This window comes from Enhydra lutris, unplaced genomic scaffold, assembly GCF_002288905.1.
Source record: "Enhydra lutris kenyoni isolate GAN:26980312 unplaced genomic scaffold, ASM228890v2 scaffoldscaffold10, whole genome shotgun sequence".
NCBI classification, from domain to species: domain Eukaryota; kingdom Metazoa; phylum Chordata; class Mammalia; order Carnivora; family Mustelidae; genus Enhydra; species Enhydra lutris.
The window spans coordinates 19496659-19514857 of record NW_019154094.1 but is presented as its reverse complement, the minus strand read 5'-3'; the positions used below and the strand labels follow the sequence as shown (position 1 = coordinate 19514857).

The following is an 18199-nucleotide window of genomic DNA, read 5'->3' as shown; positions in this document are numbered from 1 at the left end:
CTGAATGTGAACTGCCACACTTGATCGAGCCTGCCCTGTGCCAGGAAAAACTATCCGAGAGTATCTTGAGTGGTACTTTGAGAAGCTTATGTGTGTCCCAGGGTCTATGTGTGTATTGCATTTTTTTTAATGCAGAAGAAGTCATAATATTAAGTATCAGTTTTGTAGCACTCCACAGTTTATACTCTCATACATTCCATCTGATTTGCTGTAACATTTTCAGGTCAGCTATTTTTTACATCCACTTTGCAGAGGATGAAACTGAATGTCTACAAATATAAGTGGCAAACTCATATATTCTGAGTCCAAAGCTCTTCCTCTTTGCACTACATCAGCACTGTGTATAGATTCTAGAGATCTGAGATTTAGAGTCTGTTTTGCATGAATCTGGAATTATATATCGCATTTCTGTGCCTCAGTTTTCTCATCTGCAGGAAGAACACATAGAATCGTAGCATCTATGATATCCCATCAACCTCTAAAATTATCTTCTGTGAGGGGCGCCTGGGTGGTTCAGTGGGTTAAAGCCTCTGCCTTCGGCTCAGGTCATGATCCCAGGGTCCTGGAATCGAGCCCCACATCGGGCTGTCTGCTCCGCAGGAAGCCTGCTTCCTCTTCTCTCTCTCTCTGCCTGCCTGTCTGCCTACTTGTGATCTCTGTCTGTCAAATAAATAAATAAAATCTTTAAACAAATAAAATAAAATTATCTTCTGTGGATTATAATAACAAATGAAATAAGCCATTGTCATATCCCTTAAATAAAGTTTAATTCAAGTAAGGATAATTGCTGCCACTTAATAAGTGCTCACTATATGCCAGGCACTGTGTGAATTTCTGTTTAGACTCACCATCTCATTTTACCTGTATTACATCCCCATGAAGTATTATTATTCGCTTCATCTAACATCTAAGGAGTTTGAAGCTCAGATAAGTTCAGTCACTTAATCTGTAGCAAACAAGTACCTGATCCTCATTCAAACACAGAGAGTCTGACTTTGGAGCTTGCATTTGTGGATGGCGTAAGATGCTAAATTCAGCCATTTGATAAGAGTTTCAACATTTGCAGGCTAGATACTATAGCAGTGATCTGAACTAATTAAAGTGTTTTCCATTTTCGCCCTAAAAATGTCCAAAATCAACATGGTTCCTCTGGTAATTCTGGCCTTGTGAAGAGAACCAGAGTGTATCTGGAGTTTTAGACCACATAAGAGCAGACTCTTTTTTGAACATTAGTTAATAACCTTTTGGTATAGGGAAACTATTTTCCTAACCACTTTTACCAGGATGTACACTATGTGCATTTGGAAGTATTATAGATTCTTTGGCCTAGATTAGGAAGGCAGTCATGACTCCGGGAAACTAATTGCCCTTTAACTGAATTTAACTGGACAGTAGAACCCATTCCTAATGTCACCTCACAACCAGCTTCAAATTAGGTAAAATATAGTTTTTACATAATTATTAACTTCTTACCTATTAATAACTAGAAGAGCCCTGCCCTGTTGCAGCTGAAAATCATAAATGACCACTCAGCTGCTGGTGACTGACTTTCTCCCACATTTTCTGGAAGCCTTGCCGCATCTCCATGTACCTATGTAAATCCACGGCATCTAATCAAAAGTAGACACATGTGGTCAATCAGGAAGATGATTGCTCTTTATAATTCCAGGCACTGGAAGATATGGAACCATCCACATATTTGGGATCTTTTAGAACAGTGGTTCTTGATTCGGGAGAGGAAGGGGGTGATCTTTCCCCCTAAGGGACATTTGACAATGTCTGGAGACATTTTTTATTGTCACCCTGAGGAGGGGAGGACAATAATGGTACTAATGTCAGCTAGTGGGTAGAGGCCAAGGAAGTTTCTAAATATCCCACAATGCACGGGACACCCCTCCACAAAGTCCAAAAAAACAAACTCCCAGGTGATGGGCTGAATTTCTCCTTTTTACTTGGATTTTTTGTTTCTTTTACACAAACTTATTCTGTGTCTGGAGGCAGAAGAGTTGCCACCACCGATTTTCACCTTGTACAGTAGTAGTTCTCACACTGTGGTGTACATAGAAATCACATAGGGAGCTTGTTTAAAAAGAGAGTACTAGATCCTAGCCTCAGATAATTTGATTCAGCCAGCCTTAGATGGAGCCAGACATCTGGGCTTTTAATCAGTAATTATACAGCATTTGGTCTTTGGATCTTGCTTAGTTAAGGCCTTGGTTGTCAAACTTGGCTACACACTAGGACCACTTGGAGAGCCTAAGAAATTCTACTGTACTGGCCCCACCTGCAGAGGTTCTGATTTAATTGATCTGGGATATGGTCTAAGCATCGTGTTCTGAAAATCTCCCTTAGTGATTCTAATATGTAGCAATGTTTAAGAACCACTGTTTAAGAACCACTGTCTCAATCCGGTGCTTGGCCAGCTCTCAATTTTGGCTCAGGTCATGATCCTGGAATGGAGCTCTGCCTTGGGCTCTGCACCTGTCAGGGAGTCTGCTTGAAGATTCTCTCTCTCTCTCCCTTTCTCTCTGCGCCTTTTCCTGCTCACACGCTGTCTCTCTCTCTTTCTCTCTCTCAAGTAAATAAATAAATAAATAAATCTTTAAAAAAGAACCACTGATTGAGGGAACATGAGTTTGGGACAGCTCTTTAAAACTGAACCCATTTTCTCAAAGAGAGAGGGAAAGAAAAAGAAAATATGAGTATGTTCAGCTGGTTGCACTTGGCGATCATAAAACCCACAGATGTAAATCGCTATATCTTCTAATTTTTAAATCAACTCCTAAGGTTGCAGTACTTAATTTTCACCATAATATTTTTAGTATTCTTTCTAGATGACATTTAGATTAGCATCACTTTGGTCACTGTCCCACAGTGACAAGGCAATCAAACAGCTCCGATGATTGCAAGTTGCGTCAATGTTCTTTGGATCCCTTTATTATTGGGATTGGAAATTTTTCTCATTTACATTATTATTTAACATTTCTTGAATGCCAGTGCTGCTCTTCACATATGGCCTGTGTAGAAAGTACATTGTATCAGCAATTAACAAATCCATAATGCCAACCGCCCCAATCCAAAGTAAGCTGCATAGATTAATGAGTCTGCAAGCAGATGTAAGAGAGCAGGAGTTCTAGAAATCTTTGAAAACGCATCCCAGGATTCTTTTGGGAGATGGGTCTGGAGCCAAGGTGCTGCTTCTGTGCAGAGACTCGGTGATCCCTGTGGGTTAGATTTGAGTTACTGAACCATCCGATGGAACTCATTTTTCTCCTCTGTTACTCCACCAGTCCCCCTAAGTCAGTGAGTAATTCCATCTACCTGGCTTCCCAAGGTAGAACCATGGGAGCAGTCCTTCTCCCTCAGCACATCACAAGGATTCAGTTACTATGCCTGGTCAGTGCCCTTAAGTATCTCTCAAGCCCATCCACTTCTTCTCTTCAGTGCCACTACCAGAGTTCAGGTGTCTGTCTTCTGTCCCCTGGAGCACAGAAAATGCTTTGTTGACCATCTCCTTGCCTCTAGTGTTGGTTCCTCATTCCCAATCCATGTTGTATAATATTTTCTTTTATTTCTCTTTTGTGAATGCCTTCCTGGAAGTAAATTAGTCATTTTTGCACATGTAAATGTTTCTCTTTCACTCCAGTCTCATCTTTCTCCCCATTCTCTCCCTCTCTTCTTATTCTCACTTTCTTCCTCTCATCTCTGTCATACACATACACTCCTTAAGATATGATGTCTAGTGCTTTTTAACTCTCCCTTCGCAAAAGAAGGGAGGGAGAAGACTGTGTAGCAGGGATGATTCAGTTTTACTGATCTCTGAATATAGCACTTCAGTAGCAGGCAAGCATGGATAGGGGAGGACAGTGGCCCCCACATTCTTGGTATAATGTTCCACACTCACATAAGACATTAGTGTGCTTGGGGAGGTGTGGCTGGTTGGCCTTCCAGCTTTGAGCAGGGGTTGGCCTTGCATACATAACTGAGTCATGCTCTTTAAATTCTATTTTTTTGAAGATTTTATTTATTTATTTGACAGAAAGAGAGCATAAGCAGGAGGAGTGGCAGGCAGAGGGAGAGGGAGAAGCAGGCTCACTGCTGAGCAGGGAGCCCAATGCAGGACTCGATCCCAGGACCCTGGGATCATGGCCTGAGCTGAAGGCAGACATTTAACCAAATGAGCCACCCAGGTGCCCTGCTCTTTAAATTCTAAAGAAGCAGCCTTATCTAATTGGAAATACTTGGGGGTGGGGGTAGGGAATCAAGCACATTTCAAGCAAAAGTCTGCATCCCAAGGAGGAATTCTCTTTAGATCTTATATTCAAACTTCTAAGCCATGTGATTCCATTCCTAAAGGAAATCTGCCCCATGAAAACAGCAGATTTGGGGCACCTGGGTGGCTCAGTTGGTTAAGCGTCTGCCTTCGGCTCGGGTCATGATTCCAGGATCCTGGGATGGAGCCCTGCATTGGGCTTCCTGCTCCATGGGGAGCCTGCTTTTCCCTCTCCCTCTGTCTGCTCTGCTGCCTGCTTGTATTCTCTGTCAAATAAATAAATAAAATATTAAAAAAAAAAAAAAGCAACACAGCAGATTTTCCAACTCGGACATAAACTCTTGTAAAATGTGCTGAATTATCTGTTCCATTGGAGCATTCTTTCCGGCCCATAGCAAATCATCAAGTAATAGCATTTCCTTTCTAAAATTTTAACATGTGTCCTCATCCTCTGGTCATTGAATTCACTGGGGTGAAAACATATTTTCAGATGTCACACCCTTTCCAGGGTGGGTGTGATATCAAAAAACAACACATATTCCTGGTCTAACTACTCAGAAGTCTATACATAAAGAGTAAGGGTAGAATCTAAAGCCTAGTTGTCTATGTTTGTCTAGAAACAAATGAACAAAAAACCTATCTCTTCTCCTATTCCTCAAAGAGAAAAATCTGTATAGTATCAATTTGGAAATTGATCCTTCTCTGGGGAAAAAAAAATACATGCTTTCCTGCAATGCACACGTTTTATACAATTTCTGTAATCGCCTCTTAGGTTCTCCATTCAGCACCTGGACTGAGCCTAAACCACTTTGACTCATGTCCCTATATCAGTAGTATCCATATTCTTCGAGATTTTTTCGGTAGGGAGAGATTTCAAGCACTCCCATCTTTAGAGAGAGCAAAGATACCTTCTGATTTTGTTGGGTTTTAGCTACGTGTTTAGAAAAACAGAAAATAAGTCAAAGAAGACCTCGCTGATATATTTTTGCCCTCTCCAATCCTCTTCCTCAAATAATAGCCAACATCAAGAAGCTTCAATGCCCATTTGTAAGGTTGTAGAAACTGCTTGTTGTTGCCTCCTATCTTAGTCTTTGTGAAACAAACACTTTGATATATTTGTTTTAGCAGCGTGTCTGAGCCCCAGGGCATCAGGGCATAATTAGAAAAGGGGTTTGGGCTGGAGGGGGAGGAGAGGAAAAGGAAAGGCTGGGCTTTCATAATGAAGCAGTGGCTATTGGATGTGAGAGTTCTAATTACAGTGTATAATTAGCTAGAGATTATAGAAGCCATCCAGATGAGCAAGCAGTGATGTCTCCTTTTGAGATGATAATGTTTTGGTGTTCTCTTGAATTTGTAGTTATTAGCCACTTGAAAGAAACAAAGGAAAATATTCCATTCTAGGATTAAATTCAAAGGTATCACTTCAAAAGTTGTAAGGAAAAAGAGTTGCTAGAAGTCAGTTTAAAAGAGAGGTTAAGAGAGTGTGTTTGGCCTAAACGTTCTATTTAGGGAGCATTGCAAGGAACATCTACTAAGATATTCTGTCCCACTCTGGCCCTTTAAGCTCTCATGTTTCTGGGCTGGAACAATTTAGTAGCAAGTAGGATTCAGTTATCATGCTTGTTTAAGGACATTTGCAGGGATCCATAATGCGGTCTGCAGGCATGCATCCATTTGGAGAGAGAGAATATATCATGTTTACGGTGCCTACACCAGCATATGTGGACATTTGCATTTGGAGAGAAAGTATATTCCCACTTCAGCTGGAGTTCTACCCCTTGTTGGTAGTGATTGGAGCTTAAAGCTGGCTGTATGCAGAGAAGTGGACCAGATACTCTTCCTCTTTTGAATCCATACATTTTCTTTCCCACCTGGGTTCCACACTTGATCACTGAATAGATGCAGTATCAGAACACATCTGTCACTATAAGCTTTGAGTTAATTTGGTGACCTGACCTTGAAAAGATACCTAACCTTCCAAACAAGGGTTCTGTGTCCCAGCTTTCAACATAATGTGGAGAACTGGGCCAGCAGGGTAACAAAACACCAGGAATCTGTGAGCTCACTTGGGTGTGTAGGAACAGTTTAACGACCCAAGGAGATAAATTCACTTTCAAAGCTGCTGCCACTTGGTTTCTTTGACTAGATTATTTCAAATATCAAAATAAAATCTTTCACTTAATCATACTCAATTACTCCAGTAATAGACATTAATTCATAAGTTCTACCCTGGAAGTATTTGGGGAATGAGGGAACCCTCTGTGTAACGAGTAACTTAAAGGATGAGCAGCTGGGTTATGGTAGTTTCAGTAAGGCAAAAAAAAAAAAAAAAAAAAAAAAGGAAGACCCAACTCTAGATAAATTATTATTTGTGACATGGCTCAAGATGGGAGAGTGTGAGGAGAGTGAAGGTGACAGAACTGCTGCTGACCACGGTGACGAGGACTTGAAGAGCAGCCGACATGACATCTTTCCTATCATGCTGCCAAAAATGTCAACTTTGTGAAGGACAGTGAGAAAATGGTTTGCCGAAGACGTGAAAGGTGGATTCAAGACACGCCTGCTGTGTCAGATGTGATAGAGTCTGTCATGGCTGAGAGACCCACTTCTGGGGGCAGGGGTGTCCTGCAGGTGGGGGAGCATCCAGTCTCTGACAGGGCTCCAAAAATGACTGCACTTGACCTGCAGGTGGTCTCAGGTTTGCAGGATCATGATATACAAGAAGTGAGCTGTTAGCCAGTGTGCAGTTAGGTGGAACCAGAGACCCGGGACCACATTTTCTTGTCCTGTGTGTGTGTGTGTGTGTGCGCGCGCGCACGCACGTGCACACACGGGATTTTAAAGCTAGGTTCAAAGACATCACACACTTCTACTATGAAAGCACATATCCCCTCCTTCTACTAAAAAGGAGGAGATACGTGCTTTATGAACTCACATCAGATTAGTATAAGTAACGACTAAGTCTGGATCATCTATCATCTGAGTTTTTTGGGGTGTGATGTTGGGAGCCTCAAAGAAAGGGAGAGGAAAACTGGAATCAAGACAGCTACAGAAAAGTGGGTAACAGGACAAAAGCAGCCTTTAATGGCATATTAAAATAACCTGGGGAGCTTTAAAAGCGACAGATGTCTTGGCCCACTTGACACACTGAATCAAGAGCTTGAGGATGAGACCTCTCAAAGCTTTCACATGGTTCTAAAGTACAACCAAAAATTAAGAACTACTGAACTATGAGGACGGTCTCTTTGGTCAGGGCACAGCTGCTAGGGTGAGCAAATTGCACCTGTTTCTTCTATCTTTGCAGTATTTACTCCGTGTGGTTTCTCCGTGTGGTGTCCGGTTAGCTGAGCTTAGGTCATAGCCCTGCTTATATGTGCAGTGACCATGAAAGGCAGACACTGGTTTATAGGAAGGCCCTTAGAATAAACAACAGGAAAATAGGATCCCAGTTTACCCGCCCCCCACCCCACATCCCCACCGAGAATAATCACAGTGCGGCCAAGGTCATTCCTCCAAAGGACATTCAGGTGTTAAGAGGCAACAGTGGATGCTAAGAAGCCAAAAAATAAGAGGGCAGAAAATGCACCATTCAGGACACAGGAGGATGGGGGATTTGGGGCTTCTAAATATGTGTTCTAAGTAAAGACCTATCTCAGCCTGGGATTTACTAGTTAGGAATTTAAAATCCAACTTTATCCCTCTTCTCTCATTCTTTGTGACTCCTTAAGTGTCAGAAGTATGGGGAAGGGAGCAAGATGCAGAGCCAGTTTTATGACAATTATAGAATCACCTCCAAATGTTTCCAGAAAAAAACAAAAACAAACAAACAAACAAAAAAAAACAGGGCTTCTGAGAGATACCAATACAGTTCCTCTATTTATTTCACAATTAGCACTGCTTGGGATGATACCTTGAAACAGTACATACACCACACTGGAGGGGATTATGGCTTTGTAAATGGACCATTACACTTGGAGAAGATCTCTGCTTCCAAACTCACTCCAATCCAAGGGAAATTGGTAACCCTGAATCAAACGTACCCTTTCAGCCATTAAAAGAGCGACTTATCAAATATTTCCTTGCTCTAAAGCACAGTTCTCAAAGTGTGGCTCCTGCACCAACAGCATCAGAGAGCTTGTTAGAAATGCAAATTCTTGGGGTGCCTGGATGGCTCCGTTGGTTGGGCGCTGACTCTTGTTTTCAGCTTGAGTTGTGACCTCATGGTCAGCTCTGGGATTGGCAGGGAGTCTGCTTGAGATTCTTTCTCTACTCTCCCTCTGCCCCTCTTCCCAGACTCTTATGCTCTTTCTCTTTCTATCAAATAAATAAAGATTTAAGAAAAAAAAGAAGAAAAGCAAATTCTTAGCCCCATCCTCCAGGTAATTCTGAGGCATGCTTAGGTTTGAGGGTTACCTCTCTAGGAAAAGTATTTTATTACTTCTGTGAGAATAGGGTTCCCCAAAATACTGAGGCAGGATTTTTAGTTAGTAGCTCCATAGAAATCTAAGCCTGTGTAATTAACAGTGACACGTTATAGGGATCAACAGAAAATAAATTGACAGAATTTTCTTCCAAAAATAATTATGTGAAACTCAACCCCAAAAAAGGATGTATTTTTTTTTAAGATTTTATTTATTTATTTGAGAGAGAAAGAGAGAAACAGCACAAGAGGCGGGAGGGTCAGAGGGAGAAGCAGGCTCCCTGCTGAGCAGAGAGGCAGATGCGGGACTCAGTTCCGGGACTCTAGGATCATGACCTGAGCAGATGGCAGCTACTTAACCCACTGAGCCGCCCAGGCACCCCCAAAAGGATATTTTTACTTTCTGATATAATTCCAACCTATGATCTTTGGCAAATTTTATTATTACTGCATGTCTTTTCCTCAGTTTGTAAAATAACATCCTCTATCCCCTGTACCATTCTAGCACGATTCTGGCAACTGCAAACAAATTTGCATTCAATGTCAAATCATAACTTTTTTAATCACCTGTTTTTGTTGGTGAATTCTGTACTACTTACCTTCCAGACATAAAGTTAGTTTGTTTCATTTATTTTAAGAGAAAACCATTCACAGTGACATAGGCAATTAAGAAGCAAATTTAAGAAAAGAATACAATTTTTAGTCATGTACCTTTTTTGAGTAGTGAGATTAATAGTGTTCAGAAAGGAGTTGAAGGAGAGGTTGTCAGGGAAGTGGAAGTGGCTGCTACCTTAAATAACCACAAATGTGAATCATCAGAACAAAAGGGAAAAAAATATAATCAAATTTCATGTTCATAATAATACCCTTTGCAGTGAGGATTAACTGAGAAGGCCAGGCACACACTAAATGCTTAGTTTTTATCATCTCAAAAACAAATCCAAAAGTTACTTTCTAATTGCCTAATAATTGCCTTAGAAGGCCTATTGAGTGAAGAATGGGTGATTTTCATCAGGGAGGCTTCTGTCTTGCCACACACATCTCTGGGCTGCCCATGTGAAATGGTTTCCGTGTTTTTTCCTGTCATCTGTAAACTCCTCTTTGTAAATTATACTTTTTAAAGATTGATTTTATTTATTTATTTACTTACTTACTTTATTATTTCTGAGAGAGCAAGAGCGTGCGCGTGCATGCTAGCAGGGGGAGGGGGAGGAGAAGAGGGAGAGAGAGAGATAATCTCAAGCAGGCTCCCCCACTGAGTGTGGAACCCCACACAAGGCTCGATCCCAGGACCCTGAGACCATGACCTCAGCCAAAATCAAGGGCCAGTTGCTCAACCGCCGACTGCACCACCCAGGTGCCCCTGATTTGTAAATTATATTTAATAGCATTTTTCTCTGGGCTAATGCCCTGCTAAGAAACCAAATGGTTAAAACGGTTTCCATTTTCCCAAATCAAGTGTGTGCATGCACATACCAATTGTATAAATGTGTTCAGTGCATTAGAGAGCTATATTTTGTGTAAGCAAAATCTAAATCTAAAAAACCATACCTAAAGAAAGTTGTAGATTATAATAGAAACATGAGAAGTTACCACAAAAAACTGTCACATGTATTTTGTGCAGGCCAGTGAATTCATCCTGAGACTTAAATACAGATTCATGGATATTTCATTGTAAAAAAGTGTTGTTAAATAAACTTTGTATATAAACATTTAAGATTTTTCAAGAAATTATGAAAATAAGGGCATATTCACAGATTCCAACAACCTACCTGATATTTACCATTTGGTCTTGTTTCTTCCTTTAAGTTCAGGGGATTGTGAGGAAATGGATTTTATAGAATTTTACCGTTTAGTGGTGATTTTTATAATGTGGGGGAGGGGAAGTTTTCTTGTTGTTTTTTTTTCCTCCCCCAACGAGGGCATTTTTAATATTTAAAAAGAAGGGAAGCTGACCGATTAACCCCTAACAGGAGGTGCATTGCTATCATTTGCCAAGTCTTTTGTGCAGTCAGACTGGTCTAGTATACAGGATTTTCCCAACTTATGCTGGATCCTTGAGAAGGCCTATAAATAAGACCATTTGTTTGGTCTCAAGATGACTTGCATTTGCAAACTGAAGAATGTTCCAATAGAAGTTTCATGGTGACACACCAATCTGCAAACTGGCTCAGCCAGTAGTCAAAACAAGTCACTACGGGATCTGGGAAGCCGAAGTCTTTGAATGGGTCAGATTATCCTACGTCTAATTTGGCACAGATAAATTTGGGCTATAAATATGCAGCTTCCCTTTGTATTTTCAACTTGAATGGTCCAAAGCAAATAGGAAAAAATGTGTGTGAATCTAATAGTGATTTAGAAATATGAGAATACTGCAATTAAACTGCAATTCACTTATTTTTGCTAAGGTCGTTCTTTTTATTAAAATGAGCAATAGTTCACTAACATCAAAAGCATCATATGTGGTTTGTTCTTTTTTCCCAGCTCTATTGCGGTATTAACATATACCATGTATCAGTTTGAGATATAGCATGTGATAATTTGATACACATATATATTGTGAAATTACTATTATGACAAGGTTAATTAACACCTACATCCCCTCACAGAATTACTGTTTTGTTTTGTTTTGTTTGGTGGGGGTGATAACATGTAAGATCTGCTCTCTTAACCACTTCCCAGTATATAAATAAGGTACTGTTCCTTGTAGTCACTGTGCTGTACACTACTCATCATATAGCTGGGAGTTTGTACCCTTTAGTCAACAGCTCCCTATTTCCCCTACCTCTCAGGCTCTGGCAACTACCGTTCTGCTCTCTGTTCTTATGAGTATGATTTTTTCAAATTCAGCATGTGAGAACAGAGTATTTCTTTTTCTCTGACTTATTTCACTTAGCATAATGCACTCAAGTTCTACCCATGTTGTCACAAGCAGGCGTTTCCTTTCTTTTGTGCCTGAATAATATCCCATCATCTAAAAATAAATCTATTCCATAATATATTTACTTAATTTACATAATATATCCATTCACTTCCTTTATCCATTCATCCATCAGTGGACGCTTAGGTGGTTTCCATCTTTTGGCTGTTGTAAATAATGCTGCAGTGAACATAGGGGTGCAGATATATCTTCAAAACAGTGATTTCCTTTCCTTCAGATATATACCCAGATGTGGAATTACTAGATCATATGACAGTTCTATTTTTAACTATTCGGGGAACCTCCATACTGTTTTTCACAGCAGCTGTACTGGTTTGCACTCCCACCAACAGTGCACAAGGATTCCCTTTTCTCTATATCATCACTAACATTTTTTGTCTTTTTGATACTAGCCATTCTGACAGGTGTGAGGTGATATCTCATTGTGGTTTTGATTTGCATTCCCCTGATGCTTAGTGTTGTTTTTATGTATCTTTTGGCCATTTGTAGGTCTTCTTTGGAAAAATGTCTATCAAGTCCTCTACCTATTTTTTTAATTGAATTATGTGGGTTTTTGCTAGTGAGTTTTGTGACTTCTATATTTCTGTTATCTATTATAAGATAGAGGGTTTGCAAATATATTCTCCATATTCTCCCATTCCATAGATTGTCTTTTCATTTTGCTGTGCAGAAGCTTTTCAGTTTGATGTAGTTCCATTTGTCTGTTTTTGTTTTTGTCGCTTGTACTTTTAGTGTTATATCAAAAAAAATCGTTGCCAAGGCCAATGTCAGAGAGCTCTTTTTCCCTGTTTTCTTCTTGGATTTTTACAGTTTCTGGTCTTTTGGTTAAGTCTTTAATCCATTTCGAGCTCATTTTTTGGGAGTGATGTAAGATAGGAGTCCAATTTCATTCTTTTGCATATGAATATCCAGTTTTCCCCAACACCATTTATTGAAGAGACTATTTTTCCCCATTGTGTGTCTTTGGGTCCCCTGTCAAAAATATTAGTTGGCCATATATGCAAGGGTTTATTCCTGGGCTCTCAGTTCTGTTCTTTGGTCTGTGTGTGTGTTTTCATGCCAGTACCATAGGGTTTTGATTACTATAGCTTTGTCACAGAGTTTGAAATCAGGAATTGTAATGTCTCCACCTTTGTTTTTTATCAGGATTACTTTGGCTATTTGGGTCTTTTGTGGTTCCATATAATTCCATTTTAGAATTGTTTTTTCCATTTTTGTAAAAATCGCCTTTGGAATTTTGATAGGAATTGCACTGAATCTGTAGATGGCTTGAGGCAGTACAGACCTTTTAACAATATTAATTCTTCCAATCCATGAATACAGGATTATCTTTCCACTGATTTCTGTTTTCTTTAATTTCTTTCATCAGTGTCTTTTACTTTTCACAATGTTTTGTAGTTTGTTTCTTCAGTTAAAACACGAGTGCTTAAGTTAATCTGAACATGTATAATTGTAAGCTGGAAATTGAGTCACTTAAGAACATTTAACACTGAGAAAGACAGACATTTACAAAGCACCTGGTTTTCATAGAAATTTGTGTCCATTGGGGCTGCCTGGGTGGCTCAGTGGGTTAAAAGCCTCTGCCTTCAGCTCAGGTCATGATCTCAGGGTCCTGGGATCGAGTCCCACATTGGGCTCTCTGCTAGGCGGGGAGCCTGCTTCCTCCTCTCTCTCTCTCTCTCTCTCTCTCTCTACTTGTGATCTCTCTCTGTCAAATAAATAAAATCTAAAAAAAAAAAAAAAAGAAATTTGTGTGTCCATGATTCAGGGTTCCCAAACCTAGGAGCCTACAAGAGAGATACAAATTAGAGATATGGACAGGTGAGTACCTGCCCCAGCTAAGGAAGTAGCTTTTACTTGGCACTCACCGATTAACACCAGTTGTTCTGAATTTTCAAAAGAATTGCGTTATAAGACTTTCCTAACTTTGAAAATGCTGGCAAAGAGTTCAAAATCTTAAGAAGCTGTGAGCCAAACAAAAGGTCTAGAAATTGGGCCTTAGAGCCACCAGTTTGTACATTTTACCATTTCATAATAAGTGAGCGACAGTTCTACAAATGTCTCCAGACAATAATCCCCCAAATATCCCATGCCCCTTAGTAGCCAGAGCTGAAAAGCAGGACTTCTCCTAAGGTCACATTGATCATTATAGTCATTCTTTTAAAATGGACAGTTTCCTCCTGCTAAAGATTTGATTGCATGGTGTCAGCATATGAGGTTCCCGTCACTTCATGACATGTCTTCTTTCAGGCCTGATGGAATTGGAACCGTGACTGTTGAAGAAAAGGAACGTTTCGAAGAAATCAAAGAGAGACTCCGAGTTCTGCTGGAAAATCAGATTACACATTTTAGGTGAGGATCTGGGTTGAGGGGTTTATTAGGAGGGTGACACTGGGGTGGGGAGGGGCAAATAAAGGGCTTGATTTTCTGACTGTTAACCTATCAGGAGACATATTGGAGATTTGGTTGGGCGGCTGCCTTCGGCTCAGGTCATGATCCCAGCGTCCTGGGATCGAGTCCCACATCGGGCTCCTTGCTTGGCAGGGAGCCTGCTTCTCCCTCTGCCTCTACCTGCCACTCTGTCTGCCTGTGCTCGCTCTTGCTTCTCTCTCTATGTCAAATAAATAAATAAAATATAAAAAAAAAAAACTAAATGGAAGCGAAAACCAGTAGGACAGCATTCCATGATAGCCAGAAGACTTTGCATTCTTTTTTTTTTTTTTAAGATTTTATTCATTTATTCGACAGACCGAGATCACAAGCAGCAGAGAGGCAGGCAGAGAGAGAGGAGGAAGCAGGCTCCCCGCCGAGCAGAGAGCCCGATGTGGGGCTCGATCCCAAGACACTGGGATCATGACCTGAGCCGAAGGCAGAGGCTTTAACCCACTGAGCCACCCAGGCACCCCAAGACTTTGCATTCTTGTGTGTTTTATTTCCACTGAAAGGACAGAGCCCTTCTTGCGCAAGCTGACTCTGGTCATCAGTCTGTTCTTTTAAAATCTATTAACAAAGGTGAAGGTGAAGTTTCTTCAAGGTTCCTAGATCAGTGAAAAATCCTGAGAATCAGATCACATAAACAGGGAAGGAAGGCAGTGGGACCTATACGAGAGTCTCCACTTTCTCCCTTACCTCAGAAACAGGACTAGCTGTCTATGCAGGGAAAGAGAGAAACTTAGATCAGCCTTGGCAGATTGACTCTTCCCCACACACACAAGACAGCAAGCAGGTCCAAGGCTTCAGCCTTGCACCGTATAGCCCACTTCTCCCTTGCAGCCAACCAGACATTTGTAATGCTGCATTGGTGGTTCTAGAGATCCTGAAATTGTAATTCAAAGATAGTAAAAACATTTATAATAGCATAGTTAATAGTTGCTTTTTATTAAACACTTCCTGTACCACAAGATACAGGATTAGAGGGTAATTAGGCATTAACTCAGTTTTTTATTCCCAGAACAACTTGGTAAGGTCATTATTATAATCCCCATTAAATATAAATGAACCCAAGGCTGAGAGAGTTAAGGACTTGTGCCAGGCCATCTACAGGACACCTGCATAGGTCATAGTCGGAATTTAAGTAGTCTCTGCTGGTCCCTTTGTATCATAAGGAACAGTGTCTGGAAGAGTCTGTAACAGCCTGAAATAGTCAATGGAACTCTTAGGAATCCAGGACATAGTTCCATCTGCACCACCAAAATCCCCCTGGACAAATTTTTATTGATTACACACTGTACACAAGAGGTATTGCCAATAACAAAAGATCAAATAACAATTAAAAATCACAATTAAAGAAGAATACTTACCAAGAGCATGAATTTGTTCAAAATACACTGCTTCATTTCCTATAGTAATCCTTTGGAGACTTGAATAAGTGTGTTTGGATTTTAACCTGTTTCAATTAATACTTTTTTAGTGCTGGTCTCTGTGATCACATAGAAGGTCACATGAGAGCTAACAAATGGTTTTCCTTCACAATAGAAATCTAAACAGAGCCTTATGTCATCACTCTAAATATTCTTTCTGCTGCAGACATTTGCAGAGTCTCTCTTTAGTCATTATTCACACATACACATATATACATTATATACACACATATATGGTGTGAATTCAGATTAACATAACACAACGTGACAAAATAAAAAGCATTTTCTGTTCCTCAGAAAGAGTTGCTATAGGAATCAAATCACAGCATATTTCATGCTAAAATGTAATATATTTGGGCAACCTGAAGAATTTTCTCTTTTTTAGGTATTGCTTTCCATTTGGTCGACCTGAAGGTGCTTTAAAAGCTACTCTATCACTCTTGGAAAGGGTAAGAATGAAAGTAAAAGACAGATTACATAGATACAGATATGAACATAATCGTAATGAAATATTGTAGTTGAATGACCTAGTTTGTCATTTTTCAAGGCTTCATTTACCATTCATCAAATACCAGAATAAACGTGAGAAACCTGCCAAAATTCTAGATATTTTATCTCCAGACTCCCAAATAGTTAGCATATATTGAAGATATGTTCCTGGCCCTTCCCCGATTCGTAGATGGGCTTTGCCATCCTATCTGTGCGTTATGGTTCTGTGTTTTCTCTTTAACGATGGCTCTCAATCAATATTAAGTCACAAGGAGGCATTCACAACTCATTTTAAACTCAAGCTCTTTAAGAAATATAAATGAGTAACACATTTGGTTGAACCATCTCAATAATCTTTCTTTTTTCCACCAAAAGGTTTTGATGAAAGATATCGTGACCCCGGTACCACAAGAAGAGGTAAAAACAGTCATCCGGAAATGTCTAGAGCAGGCTGCTTTAGTCAACTATTCCCGGCTATCAGAATATGCCAAAATTGAAGGTAAGGCTCCCTTCTGCCCCCAGTTTTTTATTTAAATTTTGGTATGCCTCCCTGGGGAAGAAGAGTCTGTCTTTTCTAATGGGCACCAGAAAATAGTGGTCCATCTGAGTATGTTAAATTGAAACTTGAAAGCACTTGAAATGTGAAAGCTTCCTTGGCTGTGGCCAAATAAATGAATGAAGAACAGGGGCACAGGGAACCATCTTTGTAAGGGAAGAATACTGAGTGTAAGATGTGATCAGGTAACTAAGGTCCTTCTGAGAGTCTGTGTTGGCACTAAGTTTGCTCTGTGACTAATGTTTTCCTATGAAAGAGTTCTGTAGGATTGTTACCTTCCTTAAATAGAGGAAAACAAAGCCCTTTGTTGTCCACTGTTGATAGCACTGGAGGTAGAACAAGCATGGAACTGAAACAACATCAAGATTTTGCTTAACTCTTTCTTGCCCCTTGAAAGTATCGTCTTTTGGTAACATTTCAAACTTGATGGCAGGTTAGAGTCCAGCTATCTCTGATAGCTCCTGGTTTGCTTTAGATCTCATTCATTCTTGTTGCTCCAGACCTAGGATGGTTGTTACCACTGCCCTCTCAAGTTTTAGGGAAGCAGGCACTGATGACCAAGTAATCACCCAAAAGGCACTTTGAGTAAACTCTACTTGAGAAGATATGGTTCTTTGGGACCTATTCATTTGCAAAGGTATTAATCACTTTTCATTGTTACCCTGTTGGCTGCTATAGGGTGATTTGAAAACCACACCCAACTTGACCAGTGGTGTAAGTGTATAAATGTGGAAGTTCTGTGTGCAAAACTCAATGTGTCCGCATTCTGGAATCTGATGTTCTCTCACATGTGAAACACCTGACTAAAACCAGCAAATGCCCATTGTCTGCCTTCAGGACTTGACTGGGGGGAAAAAAAAAAAGGTCTAACCAACCACCAAAACCCTATCACTTACCCTGCTGAAGTCCTTGTTTCTTTAGAGAATTAGGTTAAGATCATGTCAAATCGCAGTGTTCTGTACATTACATGTCCTCTCTCTCTCAATTTTGTCTGTCTGACAATGCAAATTGTGTACCAGTGGTAATGAATTCATTGCTATGCACCCAGGGAGAAACACTTAAGAATTGGGCACTAAAAGGATGTTTATCAACTCTTGACTTGGTAATGAGTGACAAAAATAGAGGAACAAGAAGATCATTAAGGGGCTATGTTAGCAAATAATTGTTCTAGCACTTACCTTCCCAGGACATAATGATTGGTTGTATTTGGTAAAGTCAACCAGGTACCTAATAATTCTAGGCAAGGCCAGAGATGGGATGGGATCAAGAAACGTTCAGTTGCCATGGCTGTTGCCTCGTAGGCCTTGGTCTAGCTATTACTAGTCTTTTGGTAAGATCTGCTCTCTTCTTTCAGATAAATATATCCAAAAACAAACTTTAAGATCTGTAAGTAAAAATGCATTCATTTCCAAAGTAGATCAGCTGATCTGTAATTTCCTTTTGTGCCTCAATTCTTCTTGGTTGTGTTAATTATCTTTTGCACTGTGACTTTTAGGTCTGGGGATTCTTTGAAGAAACCAATCTTTTTTTTTCCAACTCTCTTTTCAGAGAAGTACCTCATTCCACACTACCTGCTCTCTTCCGCTTCTCTCCTTCCTTGTCCGTGATTGGCTCAGCCACTTTTTGATGTTACCTCTGCAAAAGTGGCTGTGACACCAAT

The 18199-nt window shown here is 40.2% G+C and overlaps 1 protein-coding gene across 4 annotated transcripts in view; it reads left to right on the top strand.

Annotated features, from left to right (window-relative positions):
- Nucleotides 1-18199, top strand: part of LOC111144071 (calcium dependent secretion activator) — a 469442-nt gene that overhangs the window by 335720 nt on the left and 115523 nt on the right. For all 4 annotated transcript variants that reach the window (XM_022498167.1, XM_022498166.1, XM_022498164.1 and 1 more), the window contains 3 exons: nt 13885-13986; nt 15880-15943; nt 16359-16482. In XM_022498167.1, coding sequence (XP_022353875.1) covers nt 13885-13986; nt 15880-15943; nt 16359-16482 — 290 coding nt within the window. The remainder of the gene's footprint in view (nt 1-13884; nt 13987-15879; nt 15944-16358; nt 16483-18199) is intronic.